General features: G+C 39.4%; 1 protein-coding gene across 1 annotated transcript in view; it reads right to left on the reverse strand.

The window, feature by feature from the left end:
* KIAA1549 (KIAA1549 ortholog) overlaps positions 1-25,374 on the reverse strand; it is a 148,326-nt gene that overhangs the window by 52,320 nt on the left and 70,632 nt on the right. Inside the window, exons 2-8 of the mRNA XM_074168721.1 lie at positions 21,507-24,248; positions 19,918-20,006; positions 13,982-14,159; positions 12,531-12,658; positions 10,935-11,118; positions 3,311-3,370; positions 563-708 (exon numbers count right to left, since the gene is read on the reverse strand). Coding sequence (XP_074024822.1) covers positions 563-708; positions 3,311-3,370; positions 10,935-11,118; positions 12,531-12,658; positions 13,982-14,159; positions 19,918-20,006; positions 21,507-24,248 — 3,527 coding nt within the window. The remainder of the gene's footprint in view (positions 1-562; positions 709-3,310; positions 3,371-10,934; positions 11,119-12,530; positions 12,659-13,981; positions 14,160-19,917; positions 20,007-21,506; positions 24,249-25,374) is intronic.

Raw genomic sequence — 25,374 nt, forward strand, 5'->3', positions numbered from 1 at the left:
CCATGTGTGCAAGATCTGACATGATTAATCATTCTTACTTGAAAGCCATTCCTGTGACCAAGAGTACTGTGACAAACAGGTAGTTAAGGGGCAGAATATACTACTCTACTGCTGCATCAAGCTGCACGTGATTCTATTTCATATTTCTACAGCACCACCAAAACACCACAGAGAGCTGTGAAGTAGCTGTGCCAGCAAAACACATTTTTCACTCAGATAAGCATCCTTTCTCCTTTTGCTAGGCACCTCATGTAAGTCAGACAAGATAGTAAGTTTTTAAAATAGGAGGTTGGTAAAATATTTTTCAATATAGTTTTTAGAAGTCATCAGAATTTTTTAGTAGTCACTTAAAACACTCAGTTGTTTCCATTTGTTATTTTTAGCTTAAAAGACAAGGTATCCACAAGAACCGTATTTTAGGTGCACAACACAAGCATCATCAACTAGCTAAATGTGATATATGCTTTTGAGTTCCCTTTCTCAGATCAAAACCTAGACAATATTAACTTATTCAATAATTTATTACCCTTTATTTCTTCCTCTGACTTTGAGCTCTTAATACCTGCACAACGTTGCTGCCTGCAAAACTGGCTCGTCTCCATATCCGCCCTCTGACCAACGCCTCGTTTAACAGGTGAGCCAGTTTCCGCTCCATCTCAGCCTGAAACACTTCCTCCTGAATTCGCTGGTCGATGACACCCAAGAGAACTACAATGCAGAGAAAGTAACCCAAGAACACAAATGAATTAGTAAAACTTTTCCAGTCTCTTTTTTTGCAACTTCAATTACAAGCTTTGAGTCACCTTTGACATCTCACGGACAATTCAAGAGCAGCTGTATTTGTATGGGAATACTGTCCAGTTCAGCTGGAGGTTACATGTTGGAAAGGAAGACAGTGCGTAGGAAAAGTTAAAAGAAATAAATTAAAAAAAAAAAATAATAATTAGGGCTAAGGGCATTTTGAATCTCAACCAGTCTAGACACACCCAGGATAATGAAGAAACCATTTCAACTCTAAAAAAACCATAAACTTATGAGTGTTCAATGAATTATTCAAAAAAAAGAAAAGAGAATATTCAGTCTAAATTGTCTGCTGTAACTACTTTCAGTCAAAGTGTTGTGATCGGAAGTCATACAGAGGTGGAGATGGGCAGGGCAAGGGTTCAGAATCAAGGAGAAAAAACAGGAGACTAGCACATGAATTAAGCTGTCTATTCCAAGTGCATCTTCCCTAGATAAGACAAAATTAACAAGTATGGCAATCATAGCACAAAAGACATGGTTAGTAGCCCTTCCCACTTCACTTCCCAACCCCAGGTACTCTGGGTCACTGGGACAGCTAATGATGAGAGGAATCCTTGAGGAACAACTCATAGGAAACATGAAAAAATTGTGGACCCTTACTAACAAGATGGCATCCAGTAAAAGAAAAATGGAGTGAATAGAGCAATAGTCACTCAAATGACCTAATTAAACAATCCTAAAGGACAATAAACCAACTCACCGCTGTCTGCAGTAAAATGGTTCAGTTTTCATTCCTCCACTAAAATGGTTTGTATTTTTCAAAAGTCCCTTTTTCAGTAAGTGTTTTCATGTTTATTTTTTTAAGTGTGGTGCTTAATAAAAAGCCATCCAATTAGATGAAATAAATTCAATGTAATTTTTTCTTAATTTTTAAAACAAAAATATTAAAGCCACTTTTTCCATTTAAAAATTTTCACTGAAGATGTCAGAAAAAGGAAATATCTTAATGATTTCTCACACAGATCAACAGCATCTGCCTTCTAAATTCAATCACAGATTAAGTATCTCAAACAGCAAAATAAATAGACAGTAGCCTCAGGCTATTATATACAGCAAGTAGAAGATGTTTTTTGTCTGTGTATTGAATTTCAGTATCAATGAATTATGCCTAATGGCATGAACTGTATTCTACAACTGAGAGGGACAACTACAGTTGCATATCCCAACTTTTATGACTATTGTCATACATGCGCATATATCTGTGTAATCCAATATTAAAAAACTCATCTTTATGTGCACAAATTCTATCCTGTTCCTATGTCATGAGTCATTACCCTTACAATACGATACACAGACTGAAAGGACTGACTCAGCCAAAGTCTACTAGCTCTTCCCAGGCTGTCTGCAAGAACTGGGATTACAAAAAATTCCTCTACAGCAAAAAAAGTGCTGCAGTTGGCTTTCAAAAATCTTACAGTCAGTAAGTTTAGAAAAACCCAAAGGTACAGGATTTCTGAGCTGGAATAACCCTCTTCTTACTGCAGGATCTAAAGGAACTTCCAGCAACAATGGACAAAGCAAACCTAAGGCTGAGTAAGAGATGGTAGGGGTGTGACCAAAAAAGCCAACACAAATATCTAAGGAAGGATGACTTTGGATGTGGAATACACACATGTAGCTTCTTTCACGCTACTGAACATGATCTGAAATTAATTTTTCTTCTCTAAAACAAACTGCATGGGCTTCAGAAATTAAGTTGCAACTTGGTTTCCTGCTTAAAAAGTAAACTGGGTCACTGGTGAAAGGAGAGAGGGATACCTGAAAAAAGAGGAAGTCTATATTACTGGTGAACTACAGGTGGAAAAGTTGTGGGAAGACAGAAGTGTATCCAGTGGGGCATCTGCACCCTAACAGCAAGTTTGCTAGACATAGCCTGATCACCGTAGGCTTTCTGCTTTAAAGAAGTAGGTAAGACCTACAGTGCACAGGCAACTTCAACTGCCTTCAAGCATCTAAATGTGACCGCTCAACTGTATCTGTGTATTATAGAATGAAACATCCAGAAGACTTGAGTGGGATAAATACTGTAAATGAATCAGAAGAGATCACTGAAATGTGATGAAACGCTATCATGTACTTATAATTTATCTATTTGCATTTTGTTTTATTCCTGGCATGTTTTGGTAGAAAGTGCCACATGAAAAGAAAATTAATTTTCACTTAAAAAAAATAAAAACCTAAAAATCATTGTGGTATATTGACAGCATGCAAAGTAGACACTTTATGCTTGACAGTGTAAGTTTTCTCACTAAGAATGAATTGCTTTATAGACAAAAACTACCTTGTGTGCGTTATCAAGGAATTGCAGTAGTTCATTCTAGACCCAGGAATTACATCTCCCAGATATTCCAGGTCACCAGGCCTCTGGTTTTAGAATTTATTCAGCTCAGGCACGTTATTACCTCATAAAAATGCAGCACCCTTAAGCTATCAGTATTAATGTAGGCTAGTTATCCTGCTAACAAAAATAATTGCACTTTTACTTACTTACAGAGACTGTACATACCTGTTCTCACCCAGGAAGATTTCATCAACTGAGACACATTAAGCTTAGGATAATGAAAGGCTGAGGGAAAAACAGAATGGAGGAAAAACATCCGTAAGAACAGGATTCTCAACAACATATACAAAAAAAGAAGGCACTTCATAATTTATGCTGTCAGTTAGCATCTTATTTACACAGATGTATTACTACTCCTGAGGCTATGCAGACACAACGGTAAGGAAAGTACTCCGAACATACATTCCCCAGTTTGTTTCTGAACAAAAAGAAGCAAACTGAAGCAGTCAGATTTATTACCTGAAAGATTTCAAGCTGCTGTACTGAGGTCATTGCTCCCAGAAACTCGAAAGTAAAAGCTCCCTGTCTGAATTGTGACTCTTACTGACCTAGCTGCAGGATTGTACGTTTGCTTAAAAGGCAATGAGGCAACTCATGAATGTCTCGGAATGAAAATAAGACCTTCTCTGAGGCAGAAACTACACGAAAACACTAAATATAAAGCACAAAACTAAATATATCCTATTTGTGTTCCAGACTTGTGCAGGGGGAAGCATTTAAAAAACACCACCTTGGTAATTTTTTTTTTTTTTTTAACAAAAATCACAAATAAATGCATGTGCAAGTATTGCTATGGACAAAACAAGGCTTTGTGTTTGGCTTGGTGGCTCCAAGCTTTCCTAATTTCTCAGATCTTCCAGAAAAATCTCTGCTCCAGAGTGAAATCCTTGCCCCAGTGAACTAAATAAAGTCTATTTCCACTGACTTCAATACGGATAAGATTTTTCCCAAGGTTTCCACTGGAGAGCAGTAAAGACATGTTGGGAAAGAAGTTTAGATGGGGGCTGGGCCAACACTTTCCTCAAGGGAAGTCTTACGCTTCACTACGGCAATAAGAAAAAGAAATGGTCTTAACTTTCTCAAAATATTTAATCCAGATGCAGTTTGCTAAGCATCATACAAAGGTTAATTTTTAAACCATTTCATGAATAGAAAGAATGCAGCACATAACAATTTAATGACCTGGTCTATGCTAGGTGAATTTAGAGTAAAGTCAGTTCTAGAGCAGCTTGCCACTATTGCATGTTTCAGAGAAATAGAAAATTACCATTTTTCTAATTTAATTATGCAATAATTTATAGAGTAGCTGACCTCTGTCAGTGTACCTAATAACTTATTCTTCTGCCCCTTAAAATTTTTTTTTGTTAAAGCAAGAGTAAAAGAACTACTAGTTGTGTTGTATCTTTTATTTTCATAGATTTATAAATATTCCCGGGGAAAAAAAAAAAAAAAAAAGAAAATTTTGTTAATCCACCTTTATTTCAATAATGGCACTACTAGCTTCAAGAAAACCATGTGGGAGGTACTTTGTGACTTACTATTCAGAAGCATATCAAAATATGGTCCTTTATTCTGAACAGGAGACATCAGCCCCTCTATACACTGACCAGAATGCATCAAATTTCCAAAATTCTCAAACATACAAAAAGCACCTCACAGTCCATTTAAACAAACACATTTAATTTTGGCATCCTGCTACATATTCTTCTGATCATAGCTTTTAGATTGGAGTTCTATTTACTCTGGTCATGCAATTGTTTACTTCAAATTAGAAATACAACCTGAACAAAAAAGCATAAACTAAACTGCATCTGTTGTTTTTCCAAAGCATGGGAAGAGCAAGATAAGAAAATCAAAAACCTTCCAATGGCCATAAAACTTTGAACTGCTAGCAGTTCAGAGTTTTTTCTTCTTTTAAACCAAAATCACATTTTGCCTCAATACTTAATGTGCTCTTCACACTTTTTCTAATTAGTGCTTGAAAATGATTTAATTCATGCAAATTGCTGGATGACTATTCACTTAAACTTTTCACGGAATTAATGAAATCTAAAAATAAAACAACTTGAGCAGAAAAATCTTGAAAAGGAAGATGTGCGATGATCATTGGCAACTAAGGCTGGGTTCTAAAACCTGAGGAAGAATGCATGAAACGATGGACACTTCTGCAACTGAGACCATGCTCAGAAGTCAGAAAATCCAGGCTCCAACTCCTATTCCACAGGTCACTCAAGTGCCTCACCAACACACGTGGCTGGATCCTGAGCTCAGCTAGAGTGTCAGCACTGCAGCAAGATCATATTTGCAAGATTCCTAATGCATCCTGGGACTAACAATTAAAAACAGCACAGACTGATTGTTATTCTGAGGAGGAAGCTGGATAGACAAAACGCAATTATTAGTTAGATTGCGGCTGGTCTGCTAATGACTATAGATGCATTAATGAAGTAGATGCTAGCATCATTAGAAGATTCTAACACACAGCCCTGAAGCACTATACAGCGTAACAGCATTGATTCCATGCTGACTGAAAAGGCAAAGGGTCACCTAGTCACCCAGAAACCTCTTGACAGCAGTCTGAAGCACACCACTCAGGCAGCATGGCCTTCACCCAACAAGGACCTCTTTGCCCCTCCTATACAGAGATCTATGGGACCATGCCGGATAGAAATGGTACCATATTGATTGTTCTGATTTGTAATAAATAGAGGAACAGTAATAGAAAGCATGGAGAGAATGCATTATTTGGAATGAGAAGGCATGAACTGAAAAATAAGATTCCATGTAAATATTCGAGCGTGGGCAATAGTAACACTCTAAAATCCACCCAGAAAAAAAAGGCCAAATATTTCTGCAGTCTTTGAACCGTATCATATAATTTTATGTTATCCTATTGGCCTTGCAACATCTCCAAGATATCTGAAATAAATGCCACCCATCAACATGCTACTTAGGGCACTGAAAAAATAGCAAGTCCCAAGGCAACTCTCTCTATTTAAAGTCATAATAAAAACAAAGAGATTTATTTGGGGTAAGTTCATGAAGGTCAATATTCCTCATCTAGTCCACAGCTAGCCTTTGCCTGTCCCTCAGAGAAATCTTCCAGCCACAAAGAGAGATCAAATATGTTATTTCTTATCGTTTTTAATGAACTAGCATCCAAAACCCGCAACTAGACTTGGTTTTCTTTCAGCTGACATGTAGTTCATGACCATCTAACGAGTTTAAAACCTAAAACCTGAGATGCAAGGTGGGCAACACAAAATAAGCATGCAGGAAGGTATAAACAATGTTTGAATAGAAGCATGTTGTTGAAGTCGCCTAGAAGTCTGTAAGGGAAAGAAAAAATTCTGGAAGTTTCCAGGCTTGGCCACTCCAACAGCCCTACACCTGCACAGAAGAGTCCATTCTGTCAAAATAACAATTTTCACTACTGAGCCTGACTCTAAATGAGTGGAAAAAGGCTGACAAGTCCTGTTGTTAATGATGTACTGCATGGGCACAACCCACACAGTTAGAAGTATGAACAGTACATATTATTTATGTGAAAAAAGAAACCCAAAAAACAGTGGAAGGACTGTGTGTGAAAGGCAATGTGAAGTGAACAAGCATCAGGGAGCAAACACATTCCTTCCACCAAGGCTCAAATTTGGGATATCAAATACAAAGTATGACTTCACTTAATGTTGAGATACAGTGGTATGACACAAATAGCTTTTCCTTAGTATGAATCAATGTGAACCTGCTGACCATGACAGCTCAGCTCACCTACAAATCAGTTCATTTTCTTCAGGTGCAGACTATAAAACCTACAAAATATCATATATGGAGCCTTTGTGGGGGGGGGAGAAAAAAAAATTCATCACCAAAGTATTAACCATGCCTGATAACTAAGGTACAAATGGTGTAGAACAGCATGGAAAGGAACTTTTCATATTTACATATAAACAATAATATATATAAATTGCTTATCTGTAAATATATAAATATTCAAAAATCCCCCCAAAGTTCACATTGAAAAGCAGAGGATTGCCCATCAATTTGCACAGAGCAAAGCAGCAACCTTTCTAAGGCAGATCTTCACCACACCTTAATTGCTACAACTCCTCTAGACTGAGGGACAGCATAAAAGCAGAGAGTTTAGGGCCTAGAAAACAAAACCATTTAGGCATCTTCCTGCCAAAGCAGCTTTGAGGATCTGGCTGTTGGTCATCCTCAACAGACTGCTGAATAAGATGTCTCAAGAAGGATCTGCCCAATGCTGCTTTGCCTTTGGACATGATTTCTGGCTATGAATACTGGAGATCTAAAACCCTTTGGCTCAAAATACAGTCACAGCAACAGTGTAAAAAAACTGTAGAAACAGCTAAAAATAACTGAGTGTGGTTGCCTCGCTTATAAAAGTATATGAGCTACATTCATTATTGTGCTTGCTGAATGACAGACCCATAGCTCTAACAAGCTGAGAAACTCTTGTTCCCACTTTGCTGACTTATCAAATCGCACCATGTCCGATGTTCCAAAACAGTGACTACAAACACACCGATGCGCTGTTGAGACCAGACTAGACAAGTTCAACTCAAAATGAGCTGTCCTGTAGTGGGCTCAATCTACAGTAAATATGAGGAAGTCAAATGCTGCCAAGATGCTCCTTGATTTAAGGCACCATACCCACCAAATCCTCATATTTTCTACGTTGTAAACCCTGCAAAGATCTCATAGTTCCTAAAAATTCTGAATTACTAAATTGAAATTTAACATATTTATTTTTAATTTTATTATATGTATTTTTTATTTATTTTAATACAACATTAAATGTTTTGAAACTTTTGAAACTTTGTATAGACAAAATTGGAAGTCGTCTTCAACATTCCTCTATCAAACAAACTAAGAGATACAAACAACGACGAACTCTGGCTAAGATCTCTGAGGCAAGTGCTATGCTCCGTTGGCAACATTCATTCAATTAACTACGGTAGCAGTTACTTAGGTGGGGTCATTGAAGGCAAGGGTTATACATGGCTTGTTCAGCTGTCATCATCCCCACTACGGGGGTGTGCATCAAAGAAACAGCATTTTTCAAGAGTTCCAAACAGGAGAATCTGGGAATAAAGTCTGTATCATGATGGATTTAGTCATCACCGATGAGCAATTCTGCCTTCCTACACTAAGGGTCTGCTTGAGGATTTGAGGTTCAGTATCGTTTGGGAGAATTGGTGGATTTGAAGGAACGAAAAATAATTTTGTGTTTAAAGAGTCTGGAGGCCCGTGGTGGAATTTGCAGGAATGAAATTACCATACTCATGGCATATTTGTTTAAAATTACCATCAGGAATAAACAAACAATTCCTGAAGCTTCAGAAATGAAGTTATAGAAATAACTCGCCCACAGGCTTGGACATGCCACTGTACTAACAGAGGAGAGATTTGCCAGGCCACAACAGCCAACATCTACATTACTTCATTGCAAATCCTCAGAGTAGTCAGGAAAGGAGGACAAATCCGCATGGGACCTTTTTCCAAAGGCACTGTCTGACCTCTTCGCTCATTCTACTTTGTATGGCTTTCTCATTAGCGTGTGAGCTACCACAGAGCTCCATGGCACTATAAGCATGCAGATAACACAGGGAGAGCTCCTGCTATGAGCACTAAAGAAATTACCTTCAAATTTCCTAAGTAGCATCAGGAAAGGAAAATAAGGAGAACAGCATACACGCATGTTTAATAGGAATGTTTTTCCCCTATGACCAGCCTGTCTTTCAGGATACATCGGCCTTGGTAGAAATTCTGTTATCATTTAATTGCACTGTAGCTCACTGGACAATCCCGAAGGTGGATTCTCAGCAAGGGGCAACCTGCAAATTCATTAGAAATCTCACTCCAGAATATGTGGACAAAACTAAAAACTGCAGGACCCAATGTGTGTACATCACAGGAAAAAAGTGCCCCATGACACTGAAAATAATACCCAAGAGACCAAAAGTAATAAACCCTAGGGCAAAGGTGCAAAAGAGACATTGCAGAGTAAAGAAAATTGTCTTTGAAGCAATCAAGACAAGAGCAACACTTAATTTGAATTCAGTGAGAGATAAAGACCACAGCCTACAATCTGAGAAATTCTGTGGCCTCACAAGGAACAAAAGAAATTGGTCACCTATGGACAAGGATACTCAAGGCTTTTGGTCCTGGCTGAACTAAATACAGCTACCACTGCACAGGTACAGTCTGTATAAGACCTACCGAGAGCAGAAATGTCTAAAGGAAATGAGACAACAACCTGCTGCATTTTTTAATTGATTATGGGAGCAGAGGGTTCACGGAATCATGGAATTGTCAGAGTTGGAAGGGACCTCTAGAGATCATCTAGTCCAACTCCCCTGCTAAAGCAGGATTGCCTAGAGCACATTACTCAGGACTGCATCCAGGCGGGTCTTGAAAATCTCCAGAGAAGGGGACTCCACAACCACCTCCCTGGGCAGCCTGTTCCAGTGCTCTGTCACCCTCACCATAAAGAAGTTTTTCCTCATATTTAAATGGAACTTCCTATGTTCCAGCTTGTGCCCATTGCCCCTCGTCCTATCGCTGGAAACCACTGAAAAGAGTCTGGCTCCATCATCCTTCAACCCACCCTTTAGGTACTTGTAAACATAGACAAGGTTCAAACTGCTGAAAAATGAAAACAAAAAATTTTCAAATTAGTACTTTTATGCTTCTAGTCATTGGGAAAGTATCCTGTGCAGTCATCTTATACAGATTTAGAGGTGCTATAGAGAACAACTTCTGTTGACAAACACTCTCATATAATGTCTTTGTTGACATACTATTGTACAGTCGCATAACAAACAGCAGCTGCCTTTAGCCCTGATTTTCCATTAAACATTTAAATGTATAGAGAAAATCATTATGTCAGGTGCTATGCACCTAAATAGCTCACAAAAATAACTCTGAAAATTAAAAAACTGCATGGGAAAGCACAGTGACATAGGAGAAACTGGGAATGAATGGACTGGGTTTACAGTAACACTTGCCACCAGGAAAGGCAGGGACTGTTCTCTCATGATCTTGCTTACATTCATGAGACATTTCTGTCATGAAAAATCCAGTTATGTACAGGGATAAGCGTTGAGTTTAGAAACTTGGCTTATTTATGAGACTGAGGTCATCTGAAAAATCTAACCAAACATAAGTTGTCAAGGCTGAGGGTTAAGCAAACTCTGCTATGCGGGCAGGTCCCATTAATCTATGTATAGGACAGCCATGATCTGGAAAAAGTGACCTTAAAACATAATAGACTACTCAAAAAAAACAACTGCTGCTCGATAGCCCAGACAGATTATATGGGCAAATATAAGCTTATGTTGCCAATGTCCCAGATGTTATAGAAGTCAGAGCCACGCCTAAGTGCAACACAAAGCCCAAAGTTATAAATCCTGCTGAGAAGCAGCCAAGGCCCCTGTAGACACATCCACAGACACACACCCTGGATCACACTTCACAGCAATACTGATGGAAGTGACTTGAACTAAGACCAATGGACTAATGAAGCCAGGTGAAGCACAACTGGCCCTGTGCAGAAGGAAAGGATGATGACAAAAGCAACAAGTTGCTGTAACGCTGGTATGCAGTATGTGAACAGGGAAGGACATGGATTTGTTCTGAAGAATTCATGATACTAGTTAGGTACTCGAAGCTGCATTATCACTTATGTACAAAATCACTTTAAAATCATAGAGAGGAAAAAATACTAAAAAAAGGTATTTTGCAGTCTTGGCGAACAGCAAGTACTCACGTTCAGCAATTTGCTGCACAGGAAAGCCCAGGTAGAAGCTGAATTCCACCACAGACAAGTTTCTTAGCTGCTCACTGACTTCGGACCCATTTAGAAAACCGTATCTACCTCGCACGGCAAAAACAATGCTCACGGGGCCTTGCCGAAACGCTCCCCCATGCCTACTCAGAGTTATATTCAGTATCTGAAAAGACAAGATGGAAACATAGTCAGCAAAATCAAATCACTGGCATTTCCATTCCTTCCTTGACAGTTTTTTTTTTTTCCCCGCTAATATGAAGAGGGGGAGGGCAGTTCACATCAGAACAGAGGAATGTCTATTCCAGCTTGTTTCAGCCTGCTGAGTCTCAGAAGAGGCAAAGTTACATGTGAATTCCTCTTCTAAGAGTTATCCTTTAAGGTCAATCATAATCCAGAATGACCTGAAAGCTACAGTCCAGAAACTGATGAAAAAACCCACCTGGAGAGATAGTCAGCAAAATAAATCTGCCAATAAAGAAATTTTAGAAGACCAAACAAATGGAGCATGGAACAGACAGGAAGAGACCATGACAAGGAAACATTCTGAAAACCTCCTGCACCATGCATGCCCATATCCTGCCACTGGTTAGAAGCCTTATTTTGGCACCGATATACACAGCAACTGTGTTCATGTAGACACACGTTTTCCAGACAGTAAGGAACTATTTAAAATAGAAGTTTGCTAAGTTGATAGTTCAAGAAATTGCTTTGCTAGTTCTGTCTTCAGTCTATTCAGTCACAGTGTCATGCAGTCGTACAGTTCTGAGCCCTTTGCTATATAGTGCTTTAGGTACTAAAAAGTTTATGTCAGTTTTCCTGCTATGATTTTATTTTAGGGTACTACAGATGGGTATTTATGGTGCCAGTTAAATAATACAATAAAATTTTTACTAATTTTGGTATTACAACAAAGATAGATTAAATTTAAGAATTCAGACAGAAGAGGGAGTTGGTCTCTTTCAGCTGAACTACTGACTTTCCAGGGAGTTTTAAGCTCTGCTATGTGGCTCAGTACCCAGCACATATGCAATACATTTAATACATGAAGTTCCAGAAACAGCTGCCACAGACATCATACACTGCTGTAAGTATTTCTAGACCTCAGAAGCAACTAGCATGTTTGCTCATATAATGGCAGAGTGCATACAACTCCTATATACCCTAAGAGGATACCCTGAGTGCCAGTGAGACCTGAAAGATGTCTTCCAACAAAAACATTCTAACCACACCGTACTCTGTAATAGTAAAATCTGATGGGAATGACATTGATAAGGCTTGGGGAAGACTTTATATGAAAAACTATAAAACCTACTATATTCCATAATGCTTTTGGATATAAATCATCATCTTGGATCATGTTTTCAAAAAGTTTAAAACCAGAGGGATATGTGGTGCCATATTATTTTGTAGGGGGAAAAAATCCTGTCTTCATAACAAAGCTTCATAGTTCTATATGATCTAGATGGCAAGTTGTAGCCAGTGAGCACCTAACTCATTTTACTGGCTGGATGAAACACAGGACAACCAAAGGTGAGGATAAAAAGGGTCAGACACAAAATATGCTAATCATCTTACCTGCACAGTGAAGTTGTAGAACTCCTGGTGTTTGCTCACCTCCATGAAAGCCACTGTCAGCCCTTTCTCAATTCGCCGGCTAAAGTTGCAGAACCCAATATCCACGTTACGAGGCACAAACTGAAGCACTGAAGGCAAAGGGTACATGTTATTCCTACAGACAAGTACTTCCATGAGAGAGAACAAAACGAGCAAGAGAATCCACAGGGCTATCACTTCTTCATGGAATTCACAACATATTCAGTGAAACACTGGGTAAAAATACATTAGTAATACATTTTATGTTGGTGCAGTAAATTCTCTACTCATTAATATCTGTTGCAGCAGTAGTAATTAGATTACTGAAAGATATTAGTGACAAAATACCCACTGTTTTCCCTTGCATACTGAAAGACCTTCACTACATACATGCAGCTAATTTTACATGACTTGAACACTGAATCAACCACACTGAAATCCTTCGTACTCAGTAGATCAATGAAAATCTTAAGGAAAAAAGCAACAAGTCTCTTTTTCTTGTAGACTTAAATACAATATTTAGCTTGTCTAAAAGACCACTTATTGCGTCCATTAAATACATCAGTATCAGTCTAACACTTTCAAACACTTAATTAGCAAAAAATCTTTTTAATCTAGATACATACACCTTAAAGTCTTTCACAGGAGAGAAAGAGCGAGCACAGGACAGAAAGAGTGAGCGTAGAGGAATGTGAGCAGGCAGGCAGACATACTAACTACATGTATATCTGTGGGTTACCTGATACAGTCTTACCCAAATAAATGCTATGGTTAGGTTACAGACCCTAATAACAACGTTATACAAGGTTCAAGAACAGAACATATGTCTACTGTCTATCTATATAACCATGTTAAGCAGTGGAAGGAGTTAAACAGTTACAGAAGTGATGTCTTACCATGTAGTTATTAACAGAGCAGAAACAACATGTGAAACATACCTGAACAAAAGCACCATGTTTGACATTCATTAACTCTCTGCCTATATACTCAATCCCTGTCACTACCTCATTATGCAGTCAACCAACGAGGCAGGTGGCTTTGTTATGCAAATAGTGCCTGAAGAAGATTTTAAATGATACCACTGACTACTCTCAAAATCTATTATGTGGATAATATTTTGCTTTAGATTATTAGCAGTCACGGACTTCACATAAGCTGCTGTCACACAGCAGCCATGGAAAACTGAATACTACATGAGCAATCCTGCTCACGTTATACATGAGCAATCAATCCTCCTGCTCACCAATTCTCCTACATTAAGAATTCTAAAAAGTAGCATATTTAAGGTATACAAAAATATAAAAAACAAGAATTAAGATTCACAGCAGTAGAACGCAGGGTTTTGACTTGACCTTGCATACTTAATCATAAGTGAAGAAGTATGAATCAATATGAAGCTACATCTCCTCCTCTTCATGTCAGGAAGAACTCACCTGTCTGAACTTGGAATCTGTTATCTGGCACAGTGAAAGAAGGATGCAATGAGAGGATCACTGGGGCCTCGCCACGAAGAAGACTGCTGTTCACAAGCACGTTTATGACAGCTACTGCCGTGTAAACGAAAGGACCCGATGTCACCAAGAAAGCAAATTTGGGGAAAATTTTATAAACCTACAAAAAAAGAAAAAGAATTGAAAAAAAATCTTCAATGTGAAATTTAGCAGCACTCTAGACTTACACAGCTTTATGCATTTCAAAGCCACATCATCAAGAGGTAGGAAAATACAATCTTTAATTTTCCAAGAAGGAGCAGAAGCACAGACACTCTGATAGTGATGTGCCTTGCAGCCTCTGCTCCAGTGCATCAGAGAGGCAACTCCCCTGAGGTACACGCACCTACTAGAATCTCTTCAGTACAACACACCAATCTGAACACTACTTGATTTATCATATCCCAGCATAGTAGCACTTCCCCTTGCCTGCATTCCCCTGCAGTACATAAGAGTTCCCATACAAAATTGCCGTTTACTTACTGAACTGCTTGCACAACTTCTGTATTTCAGTCATATGCTGCACAGCAAATACACCCTATACTATTCACATGTGATATGCAAGAAGCAAAATATACATAACTTGTGTTTTATGGATACAATTTTCACACTCAAGAATGCTTTCTTCCAGAGAATACTTCTATCTGCTTATTTCAGCAGTTACCACAATTAGAATTTTGCTTCTCCAATTAATCTCCTGACTTTGAGTCTTCTTAAAAATCCTGAGGAACCTTAGTCAACATGTAAAAGAAATGAGACTGTAAGTTTATATTTAACTTAGGTGAATGTTTCCATGCAGACACTCTTATCCACTATTGCTCTGTCACAACTGGAAGCTTTTCTTTATTTGAACATACTTCACAGTCTTGTCTCCTTCAAAGAAATTCTCAGTATCAAGGATATTGATATCTGCAGCCTTATTTTTTTCCTCTTTGGCTTACTCCCCCAGTTTGCTTCATTTGCCGAAGGTAGTCACACTAAAATATTTTGAGATGTCCAACATGATGGCCTCACAAATAAATAAACAATCTAAACTAGAGACACAAAGGTTCTGATAAACATGCACCTCTTAGATGAAGACACGCTAGCACCTTGCAGGCTTTGCGTTGGTGAAGGGGTATGTTAGAAATCCTCAACATCCTTATAGAAAAGCACCATGTTACTTAAATTGTGACCCACATGTTCCTTACTGGTATTTCTGCAACAGTGCAAAGTGATGGCAATTGCTGTTTAGATGAGACAGCAAGCAGCTCTTTCCTGTCCTCTAAAATCCATGCACTTCTAAGAGATCATCTTCACCAGAAGAAACTACCTCAGTAGCAGGAAGAAATTAAAAAAATAATCTATGCTGCTCATTATTCCTTTCTTCCTCCTTAGTCCACAAATATATGCAGGATCCAGCTTTTATTTTAAATGGATTTAGACCCACATTGATATGAATAATATGCACAGCTCTTTTCAGTTCCTCTTATCTGAAATTTTGTCCTTTTATCTCAGGATGAAATGATCTCTGCAGCTTCAGTTTGTCAAATGGAAACAGCAGTTATAACGGGTAAGACATGCGAAAAGAAAGTTGCCCATTACTTGCAAAGGAGACTACTTAAAAGGCAAGAAAAAGAGGAATTAGAATTACAAATCTCAGTGACAATTTGCTGGTGATTCTTAAAGTAATATATGCTGAGGAAGAGAGGCCTAGTGTACCCAGCATATACTTATGCACTAGAGGTAGGTATTTCAGACAAGAAAGCAAGTCTCTGGTAACTAACTCAGCTGTCTCCAACTCTGAGCTGTTGCAGTGCAATGAAAGCAGCCTACCCTGAACACCTCCCGGAATTTTGCACCAACTTTTTCGTCTTAACAGCTAACATTGCTTCCCTTTTGTGCTTCACTGCAGCAGAAGAGTGACAGCAACTCCAGAAGAATGGAAATTAAGAAAAAAACACTTTTAAGTGTAATTTTGAGGTGGGTAGATTAGAACCACCACAGGTCAAAACAATAGCTATTTCTGCTTGAGATATTACAGGGGTGTCTATAGAGTTAGCTCTCTACAGCCTAATTCAGATGACAGAAATAATATAGCCATGCCAGCATGTTGCTGTCTACAAGCTATTTCACATGGAATTTTGCAAAGTTGGCTAGGATAGATGAGCACAGCTCATCACTCTTGGTTCATGAATGAGAATAGCTCCTCTTGGCACAGCTCTAACAGTTTACCATCCCAGCTGTCCATTCAACCCTCTCTTGGAGGTTTCACCTCTACTGCACAGTTAGATGCTAGCAAATTAGCGAACTGAACCACCATATTTTACATTGCCACCTATTGAAGTAAACAAGCATAAATTTCTTATCATAACACTTTGGCCATAAAGCCAGAGAAGCACACAAAGCTCCGTGTGCACTTTGGAGCCATTCCCACAGCAAAAGCAGAAACCTCCAGTAGGAGCAGAAAACCCTTACACCACCTCAAGTTAAGATATCCCTTCTCCAAAGTGCCATGGCTAATCAAATTCTGCTGTTTCCAGGACACAAACTGTCTCATTCAAAACTACCCTCACATGAGAGGCCCTTCTAGTACAGAAAGTTTTCAAGCCTCCACTTACCAGAGGCCAAAAGCGTATTTGGGGAAAACAACGCTGTACGCTTACCCTGTCCCTTATGATGTTCTCTAGGCATTTGCTATTGATTATTGTCTGCTAAAATATTTGGTTAGATCCACCTTTGCTACAATCTAATCCATGCCTACACTCCACAGTACTATGCTGCACAAACACCTGGCAGAAAGCATAAACAACTGATTTCCTCCCCACCACCTTATTAAGCATCCTGTACAGAGCCCGCAGAGAGCGTTTAAATTCCTGAAGATGGGCTACAAAGGCCCACAGGTCTTAAAAATGAAACAAAGATTCTGCTTCTACGCACATTAGCATCCTAACGCAACAATTCTCTCATTGCTTTTACACACCTAAATGGTACCAGCCAGAATTTCAGCAGCAGTGAGTAGCCATGAAGCCAGGCCAAGTCCACAAGGTGGCATCCTTGAAAGAAGTATTTAACTGCCTGACAGTGAACTGGTCTTACTTTGAAGGCAGAGGTTTACTAATTTTGGATTACAGAAACCAATAGGCTACAGATAGGCCCTAAAACCCACATTAAATACAGCAACAAAGTGGCTGAGGTATACTTTTTACCACATGATAAAATTTCCAAGCACAAATGAGGCTGGCAAAAAGCTTTTTCCTGTTGGCATGAGCTTAACAGCACCAGGGGTCCTGGTGGCAAGTCACTGCCAACGCTATTTTATTTCACACCCCAATGCAACAAAACTAAGTCAAGGGAACATTGTATAACAGATCTTACCCAAGTGTCATAAGGTTTACATTAGAGAAAGCTGACAAAAATTGCTCTTATTCAAACAATGGGGTCTTATTCTTTTGCAGATGCAATACATTGAGACCGACTGGAAAGAACTTTAAAAGTTAAGGTTATTCTCACTTTGCTGTAAGCACTTTTGCTAGGAAAAAGCTGACAAAAGTTTTTTTCATTAGGCAGGACTCAAGCCTGCCTCCTTTTTTTTTTTTTTCCACTTGAACAACTCAACGTTTGAAATAATAAAGAAGCAGAGACCAAAGTTTTAACTGAAAAAGTTGGGAAAAAAAAAGTTTTAATTCTTCTTTCAGTGTTAAACTTGGTTTGCACTTAAAGTGAGCAGCAGTTATATCCACTGTTGCCATGGATTTTATTTTTAAAGCATACATTACTACCAAGTTAAATTTAACAAGACTGTCTCCTGATTTACTGTGCATTACATCACAGCAAGGGAACAACATCTGTGAGCTGTAATAGGAGACACAGTAAAAAAGCAGCTTAGGGAAGTGCACTGCTTTACAGTAAGTTGCAAATGTACACACTGTTCCTGGGTACTCTCAACTAACAAAAGTCAGTTCTGCTTGGTTAATTAAGGTTAGCAATATAGATGAATTCTATTTAAAACTTTGCATTACATCACCATTAAACATGCTGATACTATAAACAGCTTTTTATTTAAAAGAGCAGTTCTGTTAGTACTTCACTGCTAGAGGTGAAGACATTTGCTAGTGATTATATTTAGTGCAAAACCAATACCCGAGGCATCACAAAGAGAATGCACATGATAGCAGCATTCTAGCATAAAATAAGCATAACTGATTCCACAGAGATGTTTTCTCCTTTTGATAAAAAAGAATTTGCAAAGAATGAAGCTGGACTAACTGAATTATTTATAAAGAAAGTTGCTTCTGAGCAGCCTTAGGGCCAAAATACCCTATTGAGAGCTTTACAAGGCAAGAGTGGGCATGAAAGGAAGGAATTTTAAGGGTAAAAACATAAAGAAGCAAGATATCAAATGCTGGCTCCAATCAACCTTCAAATATTTAGAAATAGATTTTGTCTTACTGCTGTTACTATTAAGAGGACAAGCACTTCCATATTACTGAGGCATATAAGGTCACTGAAAATTAATGTAGTTCTACCACCATGAACTTTTGACTTCTGATTGACTATGCCAGTTTGCACAATGTGAAGATATAATTCACAAACCAGAAGAAAAATATCTTCTTTACAAAAAAACCCTGAAAATCTTACTAGCAGGTATTACTAAGAGGACCTAAACTAAACATAACTTATAGTGGCAGCTCACTGTGGCTGGAATTTGACAGAAATTTCTAACACTCCTGTCTTAACTGAGTAGTACAGAGAGGTATATTCTCAAATACCAGCCAGTTGTTTAATTACTGAGTGCAGTGATTATGGCAGGAGCTGTCAAAATGCTGTTTCCCCACACAGATCAGCAAGCAGAAATTAGAGGCACTAAGGGATCCTGTGCATGGGGAAACTGAAGTTATGTTCAAAATTCAAACTGCTACTTGAGTAAACGTCATAATGAAAATGAGATCATAGACTCAGAAAACTAAGACAATGTGGTGCTGGGCTATCACAACTGGATGAACACAGACATGAAAAATTGCAAGTGCAGCTGAACCTGCACCAACACCAGTAATTCCACTAAAACATTTCACTTTGTCCCCTGTGTATCTGATTGTATAACAAAGGTATCCCCAAACTACCTCTACAGTCTTTTCCTCTCAGGCAGAGGGTTTGAGACAGAGGGGAGCAACAGAGCCTTTAAACCTCATCTCAAGAAGACACTCACTTTGAGGGTAGGAAGCAACACTGAAATGTTGTTCAAAGATGATTCCTTGATCATCAAAGCAGAGGAAGCTTCCACAAAAAAACCAAGAGTGCAGCAATTCCTAGCTCTGTGACTTGTGGAAGAACAGGAGTCACACCTATTTGAAGGCTTAAAAATAACATCTTACCATTGCACACCTGATTTTTTTCCCCCTGCCTTTTTCATCTGCCAAGTCCTGCCCTCGGGATTCCATCACTTTCCTTGCAAGTGCTGATGGCCTCACTCACAACATGAAATAGCGCAAGGCTGTGCAGAAGGTTTGGTTTTCTTTAAGGTGCTAAGTATATAATTAGCTAGCAGAAGAAAAAAAACTTTTAAACAGGTATTTCTAAGGGTAAAAGCTTTTCAGTTCAGTTTCAGTTCACCAGTCAAAGGAGGTGAGCAGTAGATGCTGGGCACTGCTTGCTCACGTCTGACAAAACCAAGAAAGGTCTGTCCTAGAAAATGATGACATTCTATGAGTAAAAAAAAGCTGATTTCATATTCATGTTAAAAAAGCCCAACAACATCAATAACATTTAAGTTAGAATAAAGCTCTCTCTGATATAGTACCACATGCGTTGCTTTTAAAACACCTTTTTAGCCTGTGAACTAAACCCACTATTTTATTACATTGACCAAAGAGTACTTGTACGCACTTCATACCACTTACCTCTAGCTCTACTGATCGTCTGAACTGAACTCTGAGCACTTCTCTGATGGATTCACTGACATTTTGTAGAACAGCTCTTCGGGCCAGCACTGGAAATTAATGCCAGTCATTAAATACATTTTAGCGTCATCTCCTGAGCTTTGGTTCAAAGATGCATTTTCAATTGTGCAATGCATGAAAAAGCAGGCAATGAAATCAACTGCATCAAACACATAAGACAATGGACGAGGAAACAGGTAAAGGTGTGACTGTATCCTAAAAAGTGACTGTACATACAGTTTAAGGTACTCCAGGTTTACTTTCTCTGTCCTGTTCTGTTTTTCCATATCTAATGTCTTCAGCATTCTAGTAAAAGAACCTTCTAAAGAGCCACTGAGGCATTCAAATTTGATCTGAAAGTCGCAGCACATTCAGTCTGACCTGTGCACAATGAGCCTGCTGTCATACCGCAGTTAGTTTTGTAGGCAATGCATGGAACGCAGATGAGGTCAGAAAAAAGCCACAGAAAATATGCATCTACTTTTCTCTTAAATAAAATGTAAGCAAATGTGACTGATTACTGAAAGGGATATCCATCGAGTAAGAAACTGCTTTAAAAACACCACATCCCAATGGATATCATGTCTGTTATAGTCACACTTCAGACTGTGACTATGGTCACGGGAACAACTGAAAAGTGTTGCGTTGTCATCCTGCATTTACTTTCCACCAGGAACTTGCCTACAAAACTGCTCAAATTACAGGTTAAAAATAAATAAATCTTCCTCATCACCAGCATAGCCAGCTCGCCTTCATATCTGGAGGATGAGATTATGCTCATTTTGCTTTACGTATCACAAGTAAATCTTAAGGGCAAAATGTGTTGCTCACCACAGAACATGCAGCACTTCTGCAGCTGCCCTGGATTATGTGGCTGGTATTGTTTTGTTAACAAGCTAGGAAGGGGTAGGAAAACACCAAAAAAGCAAACACAGATGCTGAGACAATTAATTTTGAAACACACCAACGTCACTTTTTCTGGTTACAAACACACCAAATCCAACTGAAGTTAAGTACAGGAGGAGGGAAAATATAAACATAAGCTAGTATGGTAAAATTATAAAAATGGTAACGAAACCCAAATATATTTTTTAAACAAACTCTCCTCTTTCATATTACAACATTACCTCACATGCAGGTTTTTTTACAAACAGCAGCAACAACTGAAAGGAGAAACTTACTCAGTCAGAACATTTAATAGTTTGGCAGAACAGTACCATGACAGTAACATTCATTTACAGCCCATGAAATGATAAAGCAGCCTCTAATTCAGTATACTTGTATATATGCATCAGCAAGTTTATAAGACAATTTCATTCTCTGTGTAGTGTAATGTGTATGTAACTCACTACCACGACGAACTTTGTTCAAGTTAATTCTATTATTTTCAAGAATAAATGATAAATGAACACTTTTACAGCTGTTTGTCTAAACTTACACCATATTTTTTGGAAAGGTTACCTTAGCTAATTCAACACCTGCGATTTAGCTAGGGGGTCACATTACAGTGGCTTCTGAAAAACAAAATAAAAATGTTTGAAATAGCTTACCTGCAGTGACTAAGTAAGCATCGGGAACCGTGATGTCGCAGACGTAGGGTTGTCTAGTAGTGGTCACGGCAGAGGTTACGACCACGGGTTCAGATGGAGTAGTGGTCGCCAGAGGGGTGTAGAATAACGTTCCCAGGCTGCCCGCAGCAGTTGTGCTGCGGCTGCCCGTGGCACTGGTGGCAGTGGTCGTGGGGACAGTGGTGGGAGCAGCCGATGCATCAGTATCCACAGTTACACTGCTTCCTGCTGGAACTTCATATCCAGTGGGAGGGCTGGAAGTCGAAGGAAACTGTGTAGGAATAAATGATGTGGTCACAGACAGAGATGCTGTAGGAGGGGGCATCCCGCTGCTGGTTTCGGCATGTGATGTCAGGTTGTCAAGGTCTACGGGTGGAAGGGCTGTGTGGGCACTGCCCTCGCTGCGAGAGGTTAGAAGCAGCGTGGGGCTAACTGTAGCACCAATATCCTCATCGGAAGCCAGAGCAGTTGGGAGCAGAGATGAAGATATATTTAAGACAGGAGTTGCTGGAAAGGTAGTAAACAAAGAGATCAGATTTGTTTCATTGAGCAAGACGCTGCTGGTAAGAGACTGGGTGTCGGAAGCAGGCAGCACCAGGGTAGGAACCACGGAGTGAGAGACAGAGAGTGACGGCTCCAACTGAGAGGTAGCTCCTGTAACAGCTGAGGTAAACACAACTTCAGAGCCCGCTGGCAATACCGAGGGCGCTTCCAGAAACACAGACGACTCAGAGTGAAAATCTGACGACAGCGTTATTTCAGGAACATGTGCACCTGGAACAGAGAATGCATTTGAATAAAAGTATGATTGTTGGCTGAGAGGGAACTGAGAAACCTCGGCATCAGTGGCAGAGCTGACAGTGGTAGCTAACTCCCAGCTGGAAACATCCTTGGAAAGTTCCGATGTCCCAGTCAACAAGGTTGGAGGTAAGAGTGTTGATAAATCACTTTGCATGGCAGAGTAAGAATTTAGCATGGCTGATGATAAAGACAAGTAGCTAGGTTCAATAAGGAATGGTGTTGATAAAAGACTGGATGGAAAATCTGAAATATTTAAAGACAATTCTTCCTTTGTAGATGTCTTGTCAAGCAAAATCACAGATTCTGACGGCATTAATTCTGGCGACCCCAGCAAAGTCGTATGACTAACTGCAAATGATGGCACCGGCTCACTTGGGATGAAGGTAGTATCAAACAGAATGGTGGTGGCATCAGGAAGTTCTGCACGAGTGCTTGGTGTCAACGAAACTGTTTCCAGAACAGAGTGGGAAAACTGGGCAACAGAGATGTTTAGTAATGTTCCTCCAGGAAGATGATGGTAAGAAGGAGAAATTGTTATAGGTGTTCTGTTGTTAAGATCAGTGTCCATAGCGCTTAATAAAAACACACTTGAATTGGGCATTTCTGTGAATCTTGAAGAAAGTGAAACAACTGGTCTTGATGGAAAAGAAGTATCAAAAATCTCAGGTGTAGGCTCCTCTAACTCATACCCGTCAGTAATTATAGTTGTAAATGGAGTGATGCCTTGTACTTCAGAGGCTTTGATGGACAAAGTTTCAACATAATCACCTGAGCCCACATCATGTTCTGGGGAAAAGCCTGCTTCTGGCAGAAGTGAAACTGAGTCACAATACAGACAAGAACTGTATGATCTCGTGAAAGGCACTGGACTCGTGAGCTCACTGACAAGCTCTGATTGACTTGATATTTCTGACCTGGCAGGCAAATTTGGTGGTGTACTGGATAATTCATGTGTAAACAGGCTGGCATTAAGAACTGTATCAGAGTCTGTAGAAATGGCAGCTGAGTGAAGCGGAAAAGATGCAAGTGGAAGACTAATGGGAAACAAAGCAGGCTCAGCACTGGCTGCTGAAGTCGGTGTGGCCCAGGGAATGCTTGGAGTGGGGTAGGTCCGTAGGCTGAGAGTTTCTGCTGCCCTGCTACTCGCATAGGCGTAAATATCATCATAGGGGTCTGCACGCTGTGCTGTGGCATCTGGGGTCACACGGCTATTTTTATCCAGCAGCTTGAGATGAAGAGGCAACGCTTCTGAAGCCGCCCCAAAAGTCAGAGCTGTTAAATTTGCATTTACGTTTTCCCACACTGCAACTCCCGCCTCTGAAGGAATGGAAGTGAAATAAATAGCTGTATTTGGAGGGTGCAATGGCAAGTCTCTGCTTGCAGTTAGCATTTCACTATCTGGTACAAAAGGCTTCAATTCTGTAAGAGTGTTACTGTGTTCAGAGACAGCACTCAACGGAGTCTTTTGCTGTGCTGTTTTTGAGATACCGTACGGTGAAAAAAGGACAGATAATGAAGGTGTTAGCAATGTAGTTTCTAACGTTTCTCTTGGCGGCTCTACTGTATTAACTGAGTGATGATCTGTTAAAACCGCAAAAGACTTCAGTGGAGGAGTCCACTGTGCCTTTGGAAATGAGCTAATAAATTCATCGTCACTTAAGAACACCTCATTGCTTGTTACAGAGACATCTACCAATGGCGTACTTCTCCCTTCTGAAATCCTGACCATTTCTTCTTGGTTAAATAAAGTCCCATCAAAGGGAGTTGTAACTGATGATACAACCGTTTGAAAGGAATTACTGTCTTGGGACTCCAAAGTACTTTTTGCTAAGGCCATTTGTGTCCTGCTGCCTGATATGCTTTGGTGCATCTTTGAGTCCATTGAGAAAAAAGTAAAATTTTGCTGCTCCAAGGATCTCTCATCTAAATAAAGAGGCAGAGAGAAAAACAAAAACCAGAAGACACTAGATTAGCACCAGTAGTGAGATTGCAATGAGCAAACCCCACACACAGTATTTCTGGAGACAACTGCCCAGAATTCAAGGGCTGAGACAAAACCCTCACTATGCGAAAACTTCCATGAGCCAGTCAGAACAATTAGTAAGATTCCCCGTGAAACTCCATTCTCTGGAGATGAGCAGGACAACATGAGCTTCTCTCACTCTGCACCTACTTGTCTCCCTACAGCAGCACTCCAACGAGCCCCACAAAGGGACAGTGTCCCTTTGGCTCCCTCTTACCTACGAATGGCTACAGTGCATGACAGCTAATGGTCTCACAAAGTAAACAAACCAAAAAGGGGAACAAGGAACAATGCAGGGAAAAATTTTGCATAACTTTAGGTCTTCTGCTTTCCTTTAGTATCACTTCATTTCCTCCAGTTTTATTATTTCTCAATATTACGCTCACTAGTAGATCTGTCCTGTTTCAAGGACCAGATCCTCCCTCTCATATCAGAAATGAGTGACCCTTATGAGAGATGAAGAGGGGTTCCCTTTACGTAAGGCAAATGTGGACCTGATATCAGCTACAAGAATCTGCTAAGTAACATGCCCAGGAGTTACGCTTACATTGTCAGCCATTCATTGAACTTCTGGCCTTTTGGTAGTCAGTGACAAATTGTTTCATTACACAGTCACTATCTTTATTCACAACCCACCGCAGGAGTACTCTGGGTTTATAGGCCACCTGTAATAAAATTTTCACTGCTCGAGTTTGTAGAATTCAAGTAGTAACAGTTGGGTTCAAACACGAAGGAGAAAAAGCTAAGAATTCACCAGTTATTTTAACAAAATACTTGCAAAAATCATATATGAGTAGCATTTGCATAACTTGACTGTAATTCCTACTCTCTCACAAAAGTGTTCTTGGGTTACAGAGAAGATCTGTATATAAGCTTCTCCAACCATGGATGTGTTTTGCAGAGAAAAGCTTGATTACTGCTTGAGTACTTTTCTGAAATGTCAAGATTAGTAGCCTTCAGAGCTGAATATTAAAGGAAATCACAGAAAATTGCTGCATGGTATTTTTCAAGGATACACACAAAAGT

The sequence above is a fragment of the Numenius arquata genome, chromosome 2 (genome assembly GCF_964106895.1).
Source record: "Numenius arquata chromosome 2, bNumArq3.hap1.1, whole genome shotgun sequence".
NCBI classification, from domain to species: domain Eukaryota; kingdom Metazoa; phylum Chordata; class Aves; order Charadriiformes; family Scolopacidae; genus Numenius; species Numenius arquata.